Here is a 20,991-nt window from a genome sequence, read left to right on the forward strand (position 1 = left end):
TCTGTTTTTTTTTTCTTTTTTTCTTCGCTGTGGATATGTGCCTTGTAGTGACTAATAGTTATCATGGTCTCACCCAACAAAGTTGAGAGACATGACATATCCAGGGTTGATCACATATGGCAAGCTGCATGGCTTTATGCCCCTGTGGGTGGTCTATTCTATTATATTTTTGTTGGAGAGACTATAATGCTGACTCTTAAAGGAGAAGTTCACCTTTTGGACAAAAATAATAAATTTATTTTTTTTACAGGTAAAAAAAAGTACATTTATTATTTGTGTCTAAAGGAGCCTGCAAAGCATTGCACCGGTGATCAGTAGATCGCTGATGCCATGCCGGTCTATGTACAGGATGTACAGTCAAGCAGATATACTGACAGGAAGCTTCAGTGAACTACCAAGGTGCTCCACAGCGCCGTGGTAGTTCATTGAAAACTACAAGCCCACAGCCGCTAAGGCTGTCGGGACTTGTAGGCACTCATTCACAGAACACTGTGAGGGAGTGATGCGGCCATGTGGGCAGAGCCCCTCACGGCCACGCTGTTTTCAAATCTGACAAATAGTACAGGGAAACTTCTCCCCATACTATCTGCAAGAGGGAGGGGGGGCGGCCGGTGTGGTTGCAGCTATGGGAACGTGTTACATGTAACATGTTTCAAAGGTGAACTTATCCTTTTAGCTTTGATAGTGTAACCTACAGGTCATTTGACCTATATCTACATGTGGTTTGTGTTTGGTACTTACTAAACCCTCTGTATAGTGGTTTGAATTGTATTGTGTTCGTTTTTCTGGCTTGTAACCCTTCAAGGTTAACGTAAAAATATAAAAACGGTTTGCAATTAAAAAAAAGACACCAATGAACATAGCCCCCTTTCTGTATTGGTCTCACCAAATTCTGTAAATATGCTGGTCAACACTGCATAAAATGAATCTTCAACCCCTATGGCATTTGTTCTAGAATCCATGTACTGATTTTCTTTTGCATTTTTACAGTGTTAGCATATACAAGCTTGTTCAGTTGAGTCTGCAAGTCTTTTTTCTATATGTAGTATATTTGCTTATTTCAGATTCTTTACTTTGCAGATTTGCTGATTCTTTACCTTGTTTACGTTGCAATGGCCTCTCTGGTGTAGCAACACTCTTAGCTTTAATGTTCCTTGATAGGGAACTCTTTGATTGTGCAGACTTGCACAACTCTGTCTAACATTAGATTGGGGTCACCTTGCTGCTTACTTTTTAAAGGAGGGTATTTCATCTCTAAGAATGACATCTACAGTGTCTTTAAACTAACAATCTTTAGCTTTCAGTTCCATCAAAAATGTTTCTGTACAACTTTTTCAGGCATTTAGTGTTAACAAAACTTGTATCTCAAAGTTTTTTTTCTGTTAACACATCTTTCACAGTGGGTGCTTGTGGATTCTTATATACTCTTTTCTCAGAATTATAAAACTTCAATGCTTCTTCACAAGAAGTACAATAAAATGGCTGCTTCAGATATAGCACTTGTTTTTGTCCTGTAGCTTTCAATGATTTGGAAATGTGCTTCAAAGTCTCTTAGATATGTTCTTCCTATCGCTGAAAATGTCTTCTTTTAAAACTTGCTGTCAACAGTCCTAGAACATAAGTGGTGAACACAAGCTCAGAAGCAGCTTGGTACCATTTTAATGTTTTTCAGACAGCTCCTGGCTTTTTAGTAATAGTGGTCTGGGTGGCTTCACTTTAATGGTAATGTGAAGGTGGGTATTATATTGAGTTTATGTGCACCAAAATCCATTTTAGTGCATTTTGTCCTAAAAATGTAGATTTGATAAACAGTTGCCCAAATATTGTGCAATTTCATTTTATTCTACAGAGTTTCTGCTTTCTGAAAACATTCTCTAGCATATGTTATCATGTGTGTGAAAAGTTTAAAAAATTGCTTTGGACTCAAAGTTATTAAAGATGAGATTATTCTTAGTTTACTCAGTTTTTTTTTACCTTTGCTTGCAGATGTCACTAAACATGAGTTTCTGTCACATTTGTTCTTTCTTCCTATAAAGTCTGATTTATATCATTAACAATTTGCAGGATCCCTGAAAGATGTAGAAAGTCAGGACAGGACGAAACACTGAAACTGTGGTTTGCAGATGGCTGCCTCACTGAAGGCTTTGAACCCTCTTCTTACCAGAATGCAATTTTACGGCAATATTAGAACTACATGTGACACAAGTGTTTTAAATGTTTCAACCCACCAAAATCCACCCAATATATGAAGCATCCCTTTTAGATGGAGCACCCTGTCAAATAATACATACATTAATACATATGGCAGACATCACAGCCTTGTAAGCATTGTTACAGATGTAGAATCTGCTAAAAGGAACTACTGGAGTCAATTTTCCTCAATTAAAAATAGCAAGAAAATGTAATTTTGTATCTATTAGGCTATAAACAATTGGTCTGATGGGTATTTTTTTGTCTGCAGTGTCTTTAACCACTTCCCTGCTGCCCTATAGCAGATATACTGCCACAGGGCGGCAGGGGTGCGCAAAATCAAGTATACATGTGAATTTGCATTTCCGGGAAGGGGGTGCCACAGCTGTCAATAACCGGGTCCCGGCTGGTGATTACCCACCAGCGCCTGGTGATTACCAACGATCTCCAATGGGGAGGACGGCTGCTTTATTTAGTAGCAGTCCTCCTCCCTGTCAGCTCGGGCACACTGCTCTGGATGGTTGTTTTTTCTTTAGCAAAGACATGTCGCAGAATACATTTTGGCCTAAATGTATGACGAAATTTGATTGTTTACATTTTATTGCTAGGCATGTTTAATAGCTAAAAGTAAAAAATATTGTTTTTTTTTCTCAAAAAATTGTCTGTTTTTTTCATAGCTCAAAAAATAAAAAATGCACAGGCGATCAAGTACCACAGAAAGAAAGCTCAATTTGTGGGAAAAAAAGGATGTAAACTTCAGGAGTGCAAGTGGTTAAGTCAATACTGTTCTTAGTAACCCATAGCAATTAGAATTACATTTTCCAGCACAGACATGTTTCATATGCCTAGACATGGTAGTAATAAAGCACATGGCTCAAAACAAAATAGTAACAATAATAAAAGGAGATGCACGATGGAATATTGCTTAAATTTAATCTGCTTTAATTATAAATTTAAAAAAAATCAACAAATCATTAAATTATCCTTTCAGATATTTCAGCAAGAACAGAAGGAGGCTTTATTTACTTCTCAGTGTTTGTTTGAATCCAGATTGTGGCATTTTGAGGCCAAGGGAATGTCTATAGTTGTATCTTTTATGGGTTGTAACATTCACCCTGTGTGTCAATGCCCCGAAGCTGCGCAATATGGCAGCGGTATTGAGAAAAACAAAGTACCTCTAAAACAACAACTATTGAGTGAGATCATGCTTTCCGATGCATGCTGCTGCAATTTTTCATGCTTCAAGAGGTAGGAAAAATAAATTAGATTAAAAGTTAGCATTGAATCTGTTATTGTTCATGTTCTTGAGATGTAAGGTTGTGTTCAAATCTGATTTCATTTTGGAGCCCAGGAATAACAGCTGAACTCTGGCTGCTGCAGACAACAGTGACACATTTTCTAAATGTATGCAATAGAGGCTGAAATGCAATGTTTTTTTCATCACGTCTATCAGATTTTTCCTTCTATTTTCTAATTTTAACTAAACTAAATTAAATAGAAAAAAAAAAGTTGATTTGTTACAGTGATGGGTACCTGGGTTCTCCAGAAAATTGACCTTCATACCTATCATTCATCATGCTAGCTGGACCTCATTAGCTAGAAAGCCAGGTCATAAGATATTTATACTTCTCTATGGAAACAAGGAGTACTTTGTAGATTACCAGTGGAGGGAGTACACAAAGAAAATGCCTTGTGTATGAGAGACTATACTATAATAGTGCCCTGTGTGGGATCCATAGACTAGTTGTCACACTGGGCACTAAAAAAATATATGAGTGAGAGACTGTCTAATTGTTAGCTCTGTCATGTGAGAGTACCCCTTTCTGAGTACGTTGTAGAGTCAAAGAGATTGTCCAATGAGATTGCCAGCTTTTAAAACCCACATTGTCATCACCTGCCATGCAGAATTTTCAGGAGTGCTTCACCAATGTGCTGCCACAATGCCATTTTTAATCTTTTTTTTATTTCTACTTTTAAAGTGGAATTCAATGCTAGTACTAACTAAGCTTAAAACTGCCCCTACCCCCTTCTAATACTTATAATAACTACCCTGTAGAAGGAAGATGCATATACAGTAGTTACTTATTCTCAGGTTGCCCCAGTCCGATTAAGTGTTCTCCCCAGTGGCCGACTTCAGGGGAAAGAATTATTATTATTGTACAGGATTTATATAGCATCAACAGTTTGCTCAGTGCGTTACAATATAAAGGGAGACAATACAGCAACAATACAGTTCAATACAAGAGGGTTAGAAGGGTCCTTCTCCTTGCAGCTTACAATCTAAGAGGGAGGGGCTAGTGGTACAAAAGGTAATAACTGTGGGGGATGAACTGATGAGAGAAATAGAAGAAATGGTTATTAGCTGAAGCCAGGATAGGCTTCCCTGAAGAGATAGGTTTTCAGAGATCGCCTAAAAGTGAGCATAGTAGGCGATAGTTGGATAGATTGGGGTAGAGAGTTCCAGAGAATGGAGGAGGTCTGGAGAAGTCCTGGAGATGAGCATGGGAGGAGGAGACAAGGGAGCTAGAGAGAAGGAGGTCATGGGAGGAGCAGAGAGGACGGTTTGGGTGTTATTTGGAGACAAGATTGGTGATGTAATTGAGGGCAGGAGGTATAAATGGCTTTATTTGTTATTGTTAGCATTTTGAATTGCATTTGTTGGGCAATGGGAAGCCAGTGGAGGGATTGGCAGAGAGGGATGGCAGACATGGAACTGTTGGTAAGGTGGATGAGTCTGGCAGCAGTGTTCATGATAGACTGAAGAGGGGATAGCCTGTGATTAGTTAGGCCAATGAGGAGGGAGTTAACAGATGGAATGCCTGGGTGGTGACATCATCCATAGGCTGTCAGCTGTCCCTCCTCTTCCCTGAATCCGATGCTAGGACTAGAAGCAATTTTAGCACTGATTAGTTGAATTGCAACAGTGCTCAGTCCTTGTTAATATGTAAACCAAAACAGATACATTGTAGCTAGCTGCAGCTCCAAGGCCTGATTCACCCTAGTGTGACTTCTGATTTGACTTGAGTCACGCAGAATTGCATGACAAAGGAAATCAAATTGTTTTTAATGGTCCTCACTATAATCAATGAAACTATAAATGGTGCTATTATAGAAAAGTTTCCTGCACTACTTTGATGTGATTTACAGTGTGCCTCATAGAATTTGCAAAGTTGCATCAAAGTCACACCTCATAATTGTAAGGTAAATTGTATCAAATTTGCATCACAGTAGTGTGATCCAGCCTAAGTAGAAACTAAGTCCAGGCTTTAACTAACTAAGCTTAAAGTGATTGTGAAAGAAACAATGTTTTATTTTTAAAATAAACATGTTATAATTACCTGCTCTGTGGAATGGTATTGCAAAGAGCAAGTCTGATTCTCCTCTTTTGGGGTCCCCCACTGGTGCTCCTGGCTCCTCCCCCTTATGAGTGCTCTTTTGCAGACACAATCCCAAGGTAGGCTCTGTGTGTCCATTAACACACACAGCACATCTCAGTCCCACCCCTCACTCCCTCCTCGTAGGCTGTGATTGACTGCAGCAGAAGACAATGGCTCGCACTGCTGCCACCTTGTCCAGTGAGGAGTGAGAGAGCTGAGCGAGCCGCTGCTCTTGGGCACAGCACTAGATCAAAATTGGGCTCAAGTAAGTATAAGGGGGAGGGGCAGCTGAACACAGAAGGCTTTTTACCTCAATGCATAGAATGCAAACAACCTTCTGCCTTTCGAAGTTAGAACTACTTTAAGACTGGTCCAACCCTCCTTCTAACACTGATACTAACTACTGTAGAAGTAAAATACTTACAGTTACCTATTCTCAGGGTATTCCGGTTAGGTAACATGATCTAGTCCTAATAAATATTGATGGTGTAGCGCTATAAATAAATATCAATAAATAAATATATATTAAACCATAAATTTATACATGAATAAGTGATAAATCCTTCAAGGATCTATATATGTGATTCATCAAGTAATAATGTGCAAAACCTGGTCCCAAATATGGACCTATATTATAGTGTAAGAAAACACACACAATCCCAAATAGGGATAAATAAAGTGATACAGTGAGTACCAAAAGATAAAATCACTGAAAGTGACTGGTGCTAATACTTCCCAATAAATATATAAAAAAACTGATAAATACATAATAAAATAAATAACTAGCAATAAATTAATAAAGTCCAAAAAATGTGCAAAAAAAATCAGTGCAACAATGCAAATAATTGTGCTTCAATTTTCCACTCTAAATGCTTGAAGTGCTTGTGCGACACTCAGGTGGATCCTTAAATGGCTAAAATGCCTCCTCACCTCCTTAAGACCAGTGTCTTCCCTTCGATGGTGAGGTCTCTGAGGCTCCAGAGTCCAAACTTTTGGCGCATCTTGGCCAGTCTCTCCTCCCAAGACTTCAGGGCTGCGCCCTCGGCACCAAACCAAACTCCCAAAACCTTCATGAAGTCTGTCTTGATGCCAAAGGGCATGGATGCAGAGGAAGGCAGGAACCACTTTCCGAAGAGCATGACTTCCGACTTCCCGCAGTTGACCTTTGCCCCCGAAGCTTGACCGAAGTCCTCGCAGGTCTGGACGAGCAGGTCGATGGAGCGCTGGTTGGCACAGAACACCGTCACGTCGTCCATGTAGAGCGAGCACTTCACTTCCCGTCTGTCTGGTCCCGGTGCAGTGATTCCCCCGATCTCTGGATTCCGTCTGATGCATTCGGCGAAGAGCTCTATACAGCAAACAAAAAGCAGAGGTGAGAGAGGACAGCCTTGTCTGACCCCGGAGAGGACCGGGAAGGATTTATCTTTTCCAACAGTTAAAATTTCAACATAATTTATTCCATTATTTTCACCCCACATACAAAAAATACAAACTCCCCCTTCCCCCCTCCCTATAGGCATCAACATAGAGTTAAATTACCATCCCATCTGTCTGTGCATTGTGTCCCAAGCTCTCAACACTATTCTTGTTAATACACTTGTGCTTTCTATCAGTCCACAAAAGTGAGTGGCAACCATATTATCCTATCCAAATGTGTTTTACTTAAAGTGTTTTTTATATTTATCCAACCTTTCCCCTGTGAATTATGTGTCCAATCAAAAATTCATGCTATCAATACTGCATTATAATATCTTCTAAAATCAGGTACACCTAACCCTCCATTTTCTTTGTCTCTAGTTAGAACTTCATAACTTATTCTAGGTTTTTTATTTCTCCATATGAACTTCAGCATGATTTTTTAAATTATCCTAAAATAAAGTCCTAGCAGCTTTATTGGGATCAACTGGAATTTATATAAAATTTTTGGGACGATTACCATTTTGATTAAATTTATTCGTCCTATCCACGATATACCACCTATCCTGAATTTTCTTATTTCATCTTTAATTTCATTTAATAATGGAATATAATTTACTTTGTATAGATTCTTCATGGAGACTGCCAATTTTATTCCTAAATATTTTAATTCTTTTTCTTCCAAGAGAAAGAAAATTCCCTTTGCAAGGCCTCTCTCTCTCTTCTTGGAAGATTTATATTCAAGATTTATGTTTTAGTTGGGTTGATTTTCAAGTTAGACCACTCCCCATATTCCTTAAATGTTTTCATTAAATTGGGTAATGTTATCCTTGGGTTACCTACATAAAAGAGCATATCATTGGCATACGTTGAAACTTTATGCTCTGTCTAGTCACACTTTGTCTATGCTATCTTTGTTCAGTTTTGTGTTTGTCCTTACATTCACTGTTTAGTATCCTGTATGTTAGTAATGGTAATTCTCTACTACAAATGTGCTTTTCCATGTGGTCTGCGCTGCCACTATATAGAAAGTAATTATCTGGATGACGTGATCCATTTCTGTTTAAAACATTAGCCACTTCATTACCAGGCACTTTCACTCCCTTCCAGCCCAGGCCAATTTTCAGCTTTCAGAGCTGTCGCACTTCAAACGACAATTGCACGATCATGCAAAACTGTACCCATATTAAATTGTTATAATTTGTTTTCTACACAAATAGAGCTTTATTTTGATGGTAGTTAATCACCACTAGGCTTTTATTTTTTGCTAAATAAATGAAAGAAGACTGAAAATTTAAAAAAAAACACCTTTTTCTTTGTATCTTTTATAAAATTTTGCAAATAAATAATATTTCTTCATAAATTTAGCCCAAATATATTCTGCTACATTTCTTTGGTAAAAATATATCCTCATATAACTGGTGTGGCAGTGATCAGGGACACCGACTGGTGACAGTATGTAAACAAAAAACAAAATAAAAACATTTTTAATAATTTTTAAAAAATGTTTTATTTTTTTATATTCGATTTTTTTTTCTTTTGTTACATTGGAGAAATTATCAGGATTTTTTTTTTTTACGCATTATGATTGCTTGAATGAAATGCATTCAGTGTGTACTACTGTGGTTGGCTGTGATTGGCCACAGCTACTTACATGGTACCGTTGGGCTGTGATTTGCCCTGTCTGCATCATGTGATCACTGTGACCAATCACAGAGATCAACACAATAGTACATAATAGATGGCATGAATGAAAGCCATGCATTGTGTACAATTGTCATGTGATCTGCTGTGATTGGTTACAGCGATCACATGGTACTGACAGCGGCCAGACACAGTGGGTGACAGATTGTGCTGCAGCTCAGCCCATCCCGGGAGGATGTTGTATGATGTCCACCTAGAATGTTAAATGTCCCACCAGCCATCATTTTTCTATAGACTGGGTGGGAACTAGTTAAACTCAGAATGAGCAAATGAGCAATACCTGTTTGTGCTCTCCTCTTTAAATACAGTACTGTAGACTGCATCTTTGTCATATCTCGCACTCAGAGAGTAAGTGTAAAAAAATTATAATAATTAAGGGACATTTTATATTTGCAAAGATTATCTGCCTACTTAGTAAAGGATAATCTGTAAAAAAAGGATACAATATATGAAAAATACCCACCATTTTTTATTACCAAAGCTGTTAATCCTAAATTGATGATTTGTTAAAAAAAAATTGGGTTCATGCAAACCTGCTTCCATTTGTTGTGTTTATTTTTTGGTGACAGTGGGAATGGGGTTTAGAGAAAAGAGGGTGGGGCTTAGATCATTAATTAAATGTTTCGCCTCACAATGTATCAAATGAGGATAGGGAAGTTAAGCTGAAGTTTAAACTCCTTATCATTTGTCTTTCCTGGTTCTTCTTTTACGTGCTAACAAAAAAAAAACCCAGACCCCTCTGTTTTCATTACATGCCTTACTTTAGACCAAGCGATGGCATGCATTCTCCATGCAATGCAGGCAGATCATTGCTGGTGAGAGGGGTCTGCAGGGTGTCCTGCAGAAAGCTTCATGGTTGGGTCCCAGTCTGGAGGAGTGGGAGTTCCTAGGCTGACTGCATTTATATGTTATTGCCTGCATGTGATGCTGAGCTGCCACAATTGAAAGAAATGAATTCCAGTAAATGAGAGGGGCAAGCCAAGGACAGTAAGACTGAGGAGAAAGGACTAGATTATGCTGGGATGTCCTCCAGCCAGGAAATGAGGCAGGCTCTATCTTACTTACTGCAGTTTCTAATCAACACTGTGAGAAGCTCACAATGTGCAGTGAAATCAAACTAAGCACTTTCAGTAAAAGAAAGCAGCTTGTACAACTGAGTAAGATTGAAGGTAAGGCTGGAGTTTGACTTTAAATGTTTTACATGTTGTTCTATTTTCAGCACCAGAGGGTAACACTGTGAAGAATGGCGTGAATGGCTCAGCTGTCATTGAGCACCTCAAGACATCACTAAACATGCTAACTAACCCTGACACAATCTGACCTACTACTGGCTACCACAGAGATGGGGCTGTGTTTACCACAATGGCTGTCTGGCCCAGTACCAAGGGCTGCAGGGCAAAAAAGGGCAGAACCAAGCTTAAAATTTATAAGCTTTGATCATTTTTTCTAGTTTCCCTTTTCTGGCCACCTTGGGGAATCTATGGATAAGAAAATGAACTATGAAGGGACATGTGCAGTTTAGGCTGATAGGATGTAAAGGGCTTACTATGTTTTAGGGAACATGAACTCATCTCTACTGTTCCTTGTTTTTTGGGCTGTATGGCTAAACGTAGATGTGAGTATAAAACAGAGCCCATGCTGCCTCCTATCACTCATTCTGGTGATAGTTTTATTAAAAATATTGCAGGACACAAAGGGCGGTGCTTGCAGGAGGGCTTCATAATTAAGGTGTCTATAGACTACACCAGTGGTGGGCAACCTTTTTTTTCAACTGAGCCAAATCTCGCCAAAACCACGATTGAAATTGATTTTGAGAGCCACATTTTTAAAACTGAAAATACATCTCCCATATAGTAATTCATCCCCCATAGTAATTCATCCCCCATATAGTAATTCATCCCCCATAGTAATTCATCCCCCCCATAGTAATTCATCTCCCATATAGTAATTCATCTCCCATATAGTAATTCATCCCCCATATAGTAAGTCCCCCATATAGTAAGTCCCCCATATAGTAAGTCCCCCCCCATATAGTAAGTCCCCCATATAGTAATTCATCCCCCATATAGTAAGTCCCCCCCATATAGTAAGTCCCCCCCATATAGTAATTCATCCCCCATATAGTAAGTCCCCCCTGTGTCAATTCACTTACCTTTGCTCCGCGCGTTCCTCTCGCCGTGCTTCCCGCGCCGTTCTGGTCTTCAGGGCGGACTGTGAGAGGAGAGGAGTTCGTCACGCTGCCCCGCCTACATCCTGGCTGCCCCGCCTACATCCTGAAAGCTGCAGAGTCCTGACTTTTGGGGCGGCCGCCCGAGAGGAGGGAGGGGAGGGGAGGTGAGGGGGCGGCCGCCCGGCACACGCCCGTCCGAGAGGAGGGAGGGGAGGCAGAGGAGGGAGGGGAGGGAGGGAGAGGAGCGGGCGCCCGGCACACAGAAGAGCCGCATTTAAGCTTGTAAAGAGCCGCATGTGGCTCGCGAGCCGCGGCTTGCCGACCACTGGACTACACTAATGTCGAAATATGTCCCTGCAGACATTCCATTCTTTAAATTCATTAATGTGTCCCTGTGGAGCCAATGGTATCTGGGCTCAGGCTATAAACAGGAGTTTAAAGAGACCCTGCTACAAGATCAAATGTCATGTATTGTATGCAGGGCTTTTTTTCAGCGGGAACGTGGGGGAACGTAGTTCTAGCACCTCAAGCACTGGATTTATATAATGGCAAGGGGTGCTGGGGTGTTCTGCAGGGTCTATTCTTTGTGGAGGGTCATTTTTTGCTGGGGGGATCTGCTGTTGACAGAAGGGGGTCTATTATTGCTGGCTGCTGGAGGGTTTGGAGATCTTATATTGCTGGTGGGATCTATTGTTGCTGGGGGATCTATTGTTGCTGGCTGCAAGTGATCTATTTTACTGCTTTATTTTTAACAAATTTAAATTACTTAGCATATCAATATGATACATTGGTTCTGTATTCTCTAAAAGGGGCAGTGCTGGGAGGTGGGTAGGGGGTGGAGACAGGGGTGACTCAGAAGACGGGAGTTCTTGCACCTATTCTCTGAGGGAAAAGAAACACTTGACTGTATTTATTTATAAATGTAATACTGCTTATTTGAGCACATAATTGACCCTTCTAGACACTGATTTTCTGAATCTGCAAGGAAAAAATAAGGCTGGGATCAAGAGGCAGCTTTCCTGCACACAGCCTCAGCAATGCCAATTACACGTGATGTAGCATAGAGGGCAGGTGGAAAAAACATTTGACACACCTGAAAGTTTCAGATTCTTCTTTTTTGTTTTTCCTGTCTGTAAGGTCATTTTCACACTGCTGTGCTGCAGTATGGCTGCTATACGGGTGTACCCACGGGTTTTATGGGGTTAACACGCAGTTCAGTTCAGATACAGCGGGATGAGATACAACAACAACTTCTGTTTCAGGAGGGAAAAGTGCAGCCTGGCTGGTCCAGTCCCAAAAGGAAGGCTTCCTTGAGGATTGCGAATCACTAGCCTGTCCCTACTTGTCAGGAACCTTTCCCTGCTGCTAGTCACTCTCTATCCACTTTGCAAATGTGCACCAAAACCCGGCGGCAGGGACCTTTATAAAGGCTCATCCAAGATGGCCACCAGGGATCCCATGGATGCAACATAGCTAATCCGAATGCTGCTTCATGAATCAGGAAACCATAGAGAAGCCAAGTTTCCTTTGACTTCCATTCCAGGCTGTGGTACTAGTCGGATGAGCTCCACCTACAATGGAGAAAATAGACTGCACCTACCTACACTGGCACAAAACCTGCTGGTACATCCATGATGTGGCCAAACCTCAGCGAAGCAGTGTGATTCCAGATTAACTCTGTAATTTGCCCTGAGGGGGAAACAGATTGTTTAAATACAGCACTGTTCTATTTATAAAATAGATATAACATTTAGTCTGATGATGGGGTCTCTATAACTTTTCCTTATAGGTGGCCATAGACCGCTTGTTTTTTTCCAAAATTAAGGGATTCTTCCATCCACACAAGTGAGGTGGATAGAGGAATCCTCCCCACTGGAATGTTGTATTCTGACAGTGGGACTCCTGCAGTCAGAATACACCAATTAGCAGCTGCAGTCAGTGATCAGTAAAAGTTTTCAGTTGTCCCTGTTCGATGGAGTCGATCCCTCCTGCTGAATTGGCCAAATTTCAATCCATTTATGTCAAGCTTAAAGTGGATCTTCACTTTCTTTTTCAACCATTCTTCATTTAAATTGTCAGGATAATCTGTGTTATGTTTGTGCAGATTATATTCTTTTTTAAATACCTTTTCTTTTCAATTGTTCCTGTGGCTGTTGGCCTCCTAGGTGACAGACTTCAGAAGGATTGTCCCATTGACTCCTGGGATATCAGTATCAGCAATCAGTATCAGCAATCCCAGGAGTCCTCATGCATCTTCAGCATGTGAAATTGTGGTATTTCATTACAACTGTGTGCCGTGCAGTGTGATTACAGTGCAGGCACGAGAATCGGATGTGCAAGCTGGGTAGCTGGCAGCCCTAAATCCAGGAAGTGAGCGAGTGCTGGCTTTGGGTACTCTTAGTTGGAATGACTGTCGAGGCATTGCACGCAAAATAAAACATGAAAATACTTGATTTTGTTTTAAAAGAAGACCATAATTGGGGAAATACTCCTTTAGCATACCCACAGTATTTTTAGTGAAAATAATGTAGATACTAAGAGCTTTACTCCCACAAAATCCAGTGCCAAAACTTTATTGTGCAACAGAGGCTGGAGTCGAGGGAGTGGGGCTTAATTCGAACTTAGGAAGAAGTTGATACCTGGTGGAAAACCTGGGCCTTGAACCCAAGAATCCATATGGATACAAAGAACAATTTGAAGAGTGTCATATCAAGATTCAGGCACAATATACATTCACTGCTTGGTCTTTGATATTAAAGTAATACTAAACCCATCGATTTATAGTTGTTCCAAAGGCAAAAGTTTGTTTACATTATGGCATTCTCTGCATTAAGATAAAAAACTTTTCAACAGCAGTTCCCCTTTGAACACTTACCTGAGTCCATTCTCGATCCAGTGTTGTGCCTTTGTGGTGCAACTCTTCTCTCCTCTTTCTGGTTTCACTCACTGAATGCTCTGATGGCAGCCCTCGGCTCCTGCTGCTGTAACTCAAAACTGGAGAGGAGAGAGAGCAGGGGGCAGGGCCAAGCATGCTGTTTGTATCTATGGACATGCACAGCTTGGCACGGGAGCATACCTGCGGCTACCCCCATGCGACTTGCTATGAGGCCACTTGGAGAAGAGGAGGAGCCAAGAGTGCTGGCGAGGGACCCAAAAAAGGAGGTTTGGGGCCACCTTGTGCAACACCATTGCACAGAGCAGATAAGTATAAAACTGTTGTAGGAAATAAATTGTGTTTGCAACTGCTCTAAAGTAATAGTAAAGGCTGAAAGTTTTTTTACCTTCATGCATTCTATGCATGAAGGTAAAAAACCTTCTGTGTGCAGAAGTGCCCCCAGCCCCCTCAATACATACCTGAGCCCCATCGCAATCCAGTGATGTGAATGACAGCCTCAGCTTTTCTGGGTCTCTGCCTCCTCATTGGCTCCCACTGCTGTCAATCACGGATAGTCAGCCAATGAGGGGAGAGGGGTGGGACCAATCTGCGGCTTCGTGTGTGAATGGACAAATGGAGCAGCGGGTGCCCCCATAGTAAACTGCTTGCTGTGGGGGCACCCAACAGGAGGGAGGGTCCAGGAAAGCCAGCGGGGGACCTGAGAAGAGGAGGATACAGGCTACTCTGAACACAACAGGTAAGTATAGACATGTTTGTTATTTAAAAAAAAAATATGAACCTTTAGAAATCGCTTTAACTGTTTGCCAAAATAGTTACAGTTGAGGAATGCCAAGTTGCTTGTGCTCTCAACCCAGAAAGTTTTTTATTCAGAACAGGGGCGGACTGACCATTTGGAAACTCGGGCACTGCCCGAGGGCCCGGGGTCAGTAGGGGGCCCCGTGAGATGCCCCTGGTACCTTTTTCATAGGCTTTTTTGAGGTTGGGCAAGGACATAGGGGCCCCATGATCCCCTGTTGCCTGGGGGCCCCATGAGTTGTCAGTCCGCCCCTGATTCAGAAACACTAATGAATGAGTTTGCTATATCAGAAAGTTGCTGATCTATACATCTCAGTCTGACCATTTTCAACCATCCTTTAACTGCAAATATGCATGTATCCCAGAAGTCCACTCCCAGCTCTGTACCTCATATTGTGTATTTCATATTGTTAATGACATGGGAGGACAAAGTATAGACAGTCTGTTAATGTATCCAAACATATGTGCCTATATTTTTCAATCAAATATTAGCAAAAAGTGTAATTTTAATGTTTGCTCTTTTTCACACACAGTAACTTATCAGGAAATATTTTTTCAACACTGGAACCTGGTCTTTTCAACGCACTTTCATCACTAAAAGTCATGTGAGTACTGCATGTGAACTTGTGTATACCTACAAGGTGAAGGGACCATATTTATATAGTGCCTGTACATTTTTGTTTTTGGGAATAATACTGCTTTAAATTAGGCTTCAAGTTTTATAAATACCCACTAAGTTGCTGAATGCTACAGACTGCTAACGTAGGACTCATTCAGGCTAGGTTCACACTTATGCAGGTTGCGGATGATGCATTTTCCTGGATGCCTTTTTGACACATTTTTATTTTCATGTGTTTTGCGTTTTTTGGGATGTGTTTAATGTTGCTAGGGGGAGGTGTCTGTTGCCATGCAGGAAACACACCAAAAACACACATGCATGTGTTTTGCATGTATTTTTGATGAAGTTCCATTGGAGTCTATTACACATAAAATGTAATCTGCTGTGGGAAAAAAAGTCTCTGATCCTTTCAAAAGTCCGTAGAGACTCAAAACGCACAGATGTGAACTAGATCCATAGGAAATCATGTTTAATTAGCTGTAGTGCATTTCTCCAAACTGGGAACTGCACTGAAAACCACCTAGGTTCACACCTGCAGTCAGGGAGTGATTAATCACTGTTTTAGGGCTCGTTCACACTTGACTGTTTTACCAACTCTTGCCAAACGCCCCTATAGCATTTGGCAAACGTTGGTCCGGCGTTTGCGGTACATTTTTTAACACTCGGCAAACGCTCCACAAAAGCCGCATGAGCGGTTCAGCGGCGGTTGCCAGGCGTTTGCCGAGCGTTAAAAACGCCCTGCAAACGCCTATAATGAAGTTTGAATGGTGTTACCGCTCCGCAAACGCCCCGCAACCACACTGCAAACGCTGGGCGTTTGCGGAGCGTCACCATAGACTAGAATAGGAGGCTTCAACGCCTCCTGACTCGACCAGAGGCTTCCGTTTTGCTGCGACGCTAATGCTCCCGTTAGAACAGCACTATGTGCTGCAATGTGCAGAATTGTCCGAGGCATTTGTAAGGTGGTAAAAACGCTTCCCAAATGCCTTTCTGCCACCTGCACACAACGCTAGTGTGAACGTAGCCTAACTGCCACCCGAAAAGTCCATTTAAACAGACATGTAGGGCTCAGGGATACTCAGTGATGCACAAATTAAACTCCCTACTGCATTCAGTGGGCAGTACCACCACCAAATGTGACCCATTAAAGTTAATATGGCTGTGCCGCAACTGCGTGCAATGCACATGGTTGTGGTGCATTGGTTCAGCTTTTCCAGGGTTAAAACAGGCAGTGAATAGGTGACATATTGCCTCCCAGCCACTTACCAATTGCCCTCTGAAAAGTGAGTCACAGTGGATTGCTTTTTAGAGTGGACGTAAGGACTGTAACGCCTGAGAACAGCCCCTTTGTTATATCAGTATTTCAAACAACAATTTCATATATAACAGATACAGCAAATAATGTCAATGTTCTGTCTTTGCAAAGCTGTTCTGGGAATTTTTCCCCCATATTTCATTTAAGGTTAAAAATAACTCCCCAAAAAAATATTGAAGATAGGTCTGCCAATCTATAAAGACTTCCCGTCATATGCTGAACGTTACCGATAATTCATGCCACCTTCAAGCACAATCTATTATCTTTGATGAGATACAGCTGAAGTAGGAACCTGGTGGTGTAATCACTTTTTTTTCTATTTGGATTATATTTGTTTCATTTTTTTGGTTTATTTGTCTGTTCTTTGTTTTTGCCAAATAAAAAAGCAACCATTTTGCTGCTCATTGTAAATACCCCTTAGGTGTTGTCTAACTAAATATATTTGCAGCACAGGCTATTTTCTATTTCACTGTAATTACAATCCTTGCCATTTTAGCAAGCAGAGACAAATGTAAATTTTCATTCTCTATATATCAGTTTGCATGTATTCTTCACACAGTGTACAGATTTCCTGTTCATGAAGTTGATCAGTGCTTTTCCCCAAAATTTGCACTGATAAAAGTCCATTTTCAGACATCCCTTGCAAAAAGAGCTACATTTTTGTTTAGGCACGCTAAAACTCATTCCCATTTATGTATTGCAGTAATGCACAAACCATGGTGCAGCGCTATTCATTTTAAATGGCAACCCAATGCACTGTTAGGCTACGTTCACACTAGCGTTGTGTGCAGGCGGCAGAGAGGCGTTTGGGAAGCGTTTTTACCACTTCCCAAATGCCTCTGCCAATTCTGCACATTACAGCACATGGTGCTGTTCTAACGGGAGCGTTTGCATTGCGTCAAGTTGTATCGCGGCAAAATGGATGCCTCTGGTCGAGTCAGGAGGCGTTGAAGCCTCCTATTCTAGTCTATGGTACTGCTCCGCAAACGCCCGTGCGGTTGCAAAGCGGTAACACTATTCAAACTGCATTATAGGCATTTGTGGGGTGTTTTTAACGCTCAGCAAATGCCTAGCAACTGCCGCTAAACTGCGCATGCGGCATTTGCGGAACGTTTGCCGAGCGTTAAAAAACGCTCCGCAAACGCCAGGCCAATGCTTGCCAAATGCTATAGGGGCGTTTGGCAAGCGTTGGTAAAACAGCCAAGTGTGAACAAGCCCTTACATTAGCTGTAGCAGGGGCGGACTGACCATTTGGAAACGCGGGCTCTGCCCGAGGGTCCAGGGTCAGTAGGGGGCTCCATGAGATGCCCCTGGTACCTTTTTCATAGGCTTTTTTGAGTTTGGGCAAGGACACAGGGGCCCCATGATCCCCTATTGCCCGGGGTCCCATGAGTTGTCAGTCCGCCCCGCCTTATTTACAGTTGTGAATGGGGTCATTTGTAATTAACTATGGAAGACTCAGGGGATCCCTGTGATTGGAAAGCTGTCTGTATCCATGGCCGATCATCCTCAGGTAAGTGCTGCATGAGCCGTGAACGGCTGTGAATAGGTGTGGGTCCTGTCAGCCTCCTATTGCTTTCAATGAAGCACCTATGTGCATGGATCCTTGCTGAGTCTGCCATGGGTAATCACACGTGGCCCTATTCAGTGTGAATGATTTCTTAGGGCTGGTTGACATCAGGAATCACACAGGAATTCGCTGTGTGTTCTTGCGAGAATTACCTGCAGCTCTGTGCTGAATTATGAATGACCTGAAATCAGACTGTATCTCACCACAAGTAGTGCATGCACTACTTTTGGAAACGTACTGCAAATGGATCGCATGGTACTTCTGTACTATTTGACTTGCCTTTGAGGTGTCAATAACTAGTGACACCCATTGCAGATAGCAACTGCAATGCGTTTTGAATGCAGTGCAGGAAACACAGACACAACACAGGTTTCCTGCACAGCATTCTGGTGTGAACTGGCCCTTAGACTCTGTTCACACCTATGTAGTTTACTTTTTGTCTGTTTAGCAGAGCTTTTCGCAGTTCGTTTTGCATTTTTCTACATGTGTTTTTGATGCCTTTTGTTCAGCTCTTTTTTTTTTAAGTGGATTTTTTCTTTTTGCTGGGCAGAATATAAATGCAAAACATGGGAAAAACGCACTGCCATGAATTTCAGCAGATTCTCAATTGAACTTTATTGTAGCAAAAACACTGCTTTTTGCTTTTAAAAAAGCCCCTGACCCTTTCCAAAAACGCAGCAGCTCAAAAAAGCATAGATGTGAACATGTTCCATAGGAAACCGTGTTAAATGGACTGTAGTGCGTTTCTGCACAAGGCACTAAAAAAATGCATTGGTGTGAACGGAGGCTAAAGGCGTTCTTTCAGCCTGTTAAAAAAAAGCACGTAGTGATGTATGTGAAAAGGACCTCATGCTTTTCTTCATCTAAAATGTTGTAGAAACTCAGCTTTTCTCAATCTCTCTGAGACTGTAACAGGTGATCTTAATTAAGGCAAACCATCCTATGCAAGAATCAGTGTGAGAAGGGACAAGGTTAAATAAACAGCAATTTTCTCAGAGCCGAGAAAGGTAGGAATTTTCTATAAAATTTAATAGAATTCTTACAATGTACATAGTTTTCTTGAAGGTGATTGTTTTTTGTCAAAGCTGGAGTTAAACAATTTTGTTTCTGGTTTTAAAATGGTATGACAGGCAAAAAAATATTATGTGTGCTGTTTTTTAGCAATATGTTTGTTTTTAAAAACAGTAACTAGTTATTTAAAAATGGATGAAATACCAGGCGATCCTACTAGTAAGGAGTGACAGTACTAAATAGCCTTAAGTCCTGGTTCACACTGATGTGGTGCGATTTCAGGAGTAGTTGTGCAATTCTGCTGCAATTTTACACAGCTGCGATTTCTGCTCTGGATAATTTTGTGACATTAGAAATACGTGTAGCTCGCACTGAAATCTCATTGCATTTGAACATCCATGTGTTTTTATTGCTGTTTCCAATAAAGTGTATGGGGCTCAAAAATGCACTGCATCACACCAAACACACACAGGACCCTTTTGGAAATGGCATTGTCTTTGGAACGCACTGGTGTGAACGACCTCCACTGAAAGCCATGTTCTCTCCCTTGATGTGCAAATATGTGTGTTCTGGAATGTATCATAGAAAAGTGACAGCAAAAAGAGTGGTCCATCGATTCTGCCAGTTTTTTTTTTTGGGGGGGGGTGAGGATTTTTTTTTTTTTTTTGTGTGTGTTTGTTTTTTTTCTTTTTTGGGGGGGAGGGTTACTTTTTTGTATAGATCTATACTTGTCCCAAGCATGTTTGAAGCTATTTGCTGATGATTGGCTCACTACCTCTGCTGGATATTTATTCCAAGCATCAACTACTATTTAAGTAAAATAGTACTTTCTGAGATTAGTTTTGAACTTTCCTCTGGCTAGTTCAAGGTCACGTCCCCGTGTTCTTGATTTTGGTTTCGTGTTGAAAATACTGTGCTCCTGAACCTTATTCACCGCCTTGATGTATTTAAAGGTTTCAATCATGCCTCCCCATTCCTCCAGACTGTACATGTTAAGTTCCTGAAGTCGTTCTTGATATGTTTTATTCCCCTAGACCTTTTACCATTTTTGTTACCCGTCTCTGGACTCATTCTATCTTATCAATATGTTTTTGTAAGTGAGGTCTCCAGAACTGGACACCGTATTCTAAATGAGGTCTAACTATACATCTATATAGGGGAATCAGGACCTCCTCCCTCCTGCTGGTGACCCCTCTAGTGACGCATCCTAGCATTGTATTCGCTTTCCCCACTGACTGCTCATTTTTTTTTAATCATCTAAAATAAGTACCCCCAAGTCCTTTTCCTCTGAAGTGCTGGCCATCACTGTACTCCCAATGTTGTATTCTCTCAAGGGATTATTTTTCCCTAGGTGCATTATTTTACATTTAGAATCATTGAACTGCAATTTCCAGTTTGTTTTTACCAATCTTCCAGCAAGCAGATTTGCATCAGTGTGAACCAGGACTTAGTGAAATTATTGTAGCGTTGTCTCCATCTGCAGTCCCTAGGACTACACGCTTACATGCAAAGTAAAGGCCCTTTCACACTGAACCGTTTTTTGGTGTTTAAAAATGGCTGCATCTGAATCGCACAGGAACGTGCTGCACATTCCTGCATGATTCAAACCGCATGTAAAACTCACTACATTTGCACTCTGCAGTGTGTTTCAAAAAATGAATGGCACCCCAAACGCATCGCATTTGCTTGCACCAAATCGCAAAGTACTTTTGTACCATACAATCTGATGCAGAGTGTTTTAAAAAGTAATTCATGTATTACTTTTGGTGAGGAGCGATTTTAGTCCATTCTGAATGAATGGGCTGAAATTGCACTGCACAGGAACGTACAATGCATGGCGCAAACTGGTCTTTAAAACCTATAGAACTCTTCATACCAATGCGCTGCAGGTTTGGTGCATTTTTAACAGTCGCGCATGCTGCTTTTTT

General features: G+C 41.2%; 1 protein-coding gene across 1 annotated transcript in view; it reads left to right on the plus strand.

Moving 5' to 3' along the window:
* LOC149451697 (adhesion G protein-coupled receptor A3-like) overlaps window positions 1-20,991 on the plus strand; it is an 892,717-nt gene that overhangs the window by 169,431 nt on the left and 702,295 nt on the right. Inside the window, exon 5 of the mRNA XM_089690279.1 lies at window positions 15,082-15,153. Coding sequence (XP_089546405.1) covers window positions 15,082-15,153 — 72 coding nt within the window. The remainder of the gene's footprint in view (window positions 1-15,081; window positions 15,154-20,991) is intronic.

The sequence above is a fragment of the Staurois parvus genome, unplaced genomic scaffold (assembly GCF_062004578.1).
Source record: "Staurois parvus isolate SC_StPar_1 unplaced genomic scaffold, SC_StPar_1.0 ptg000525l, whole genome shotgun sequence".
In the NCBI taxonomy this organism is placed as follows: Eukaryota; Metazoa; Chordata; class Amphibia; order Anura; family Ranidae; genus Staurois; species Staurois parvus.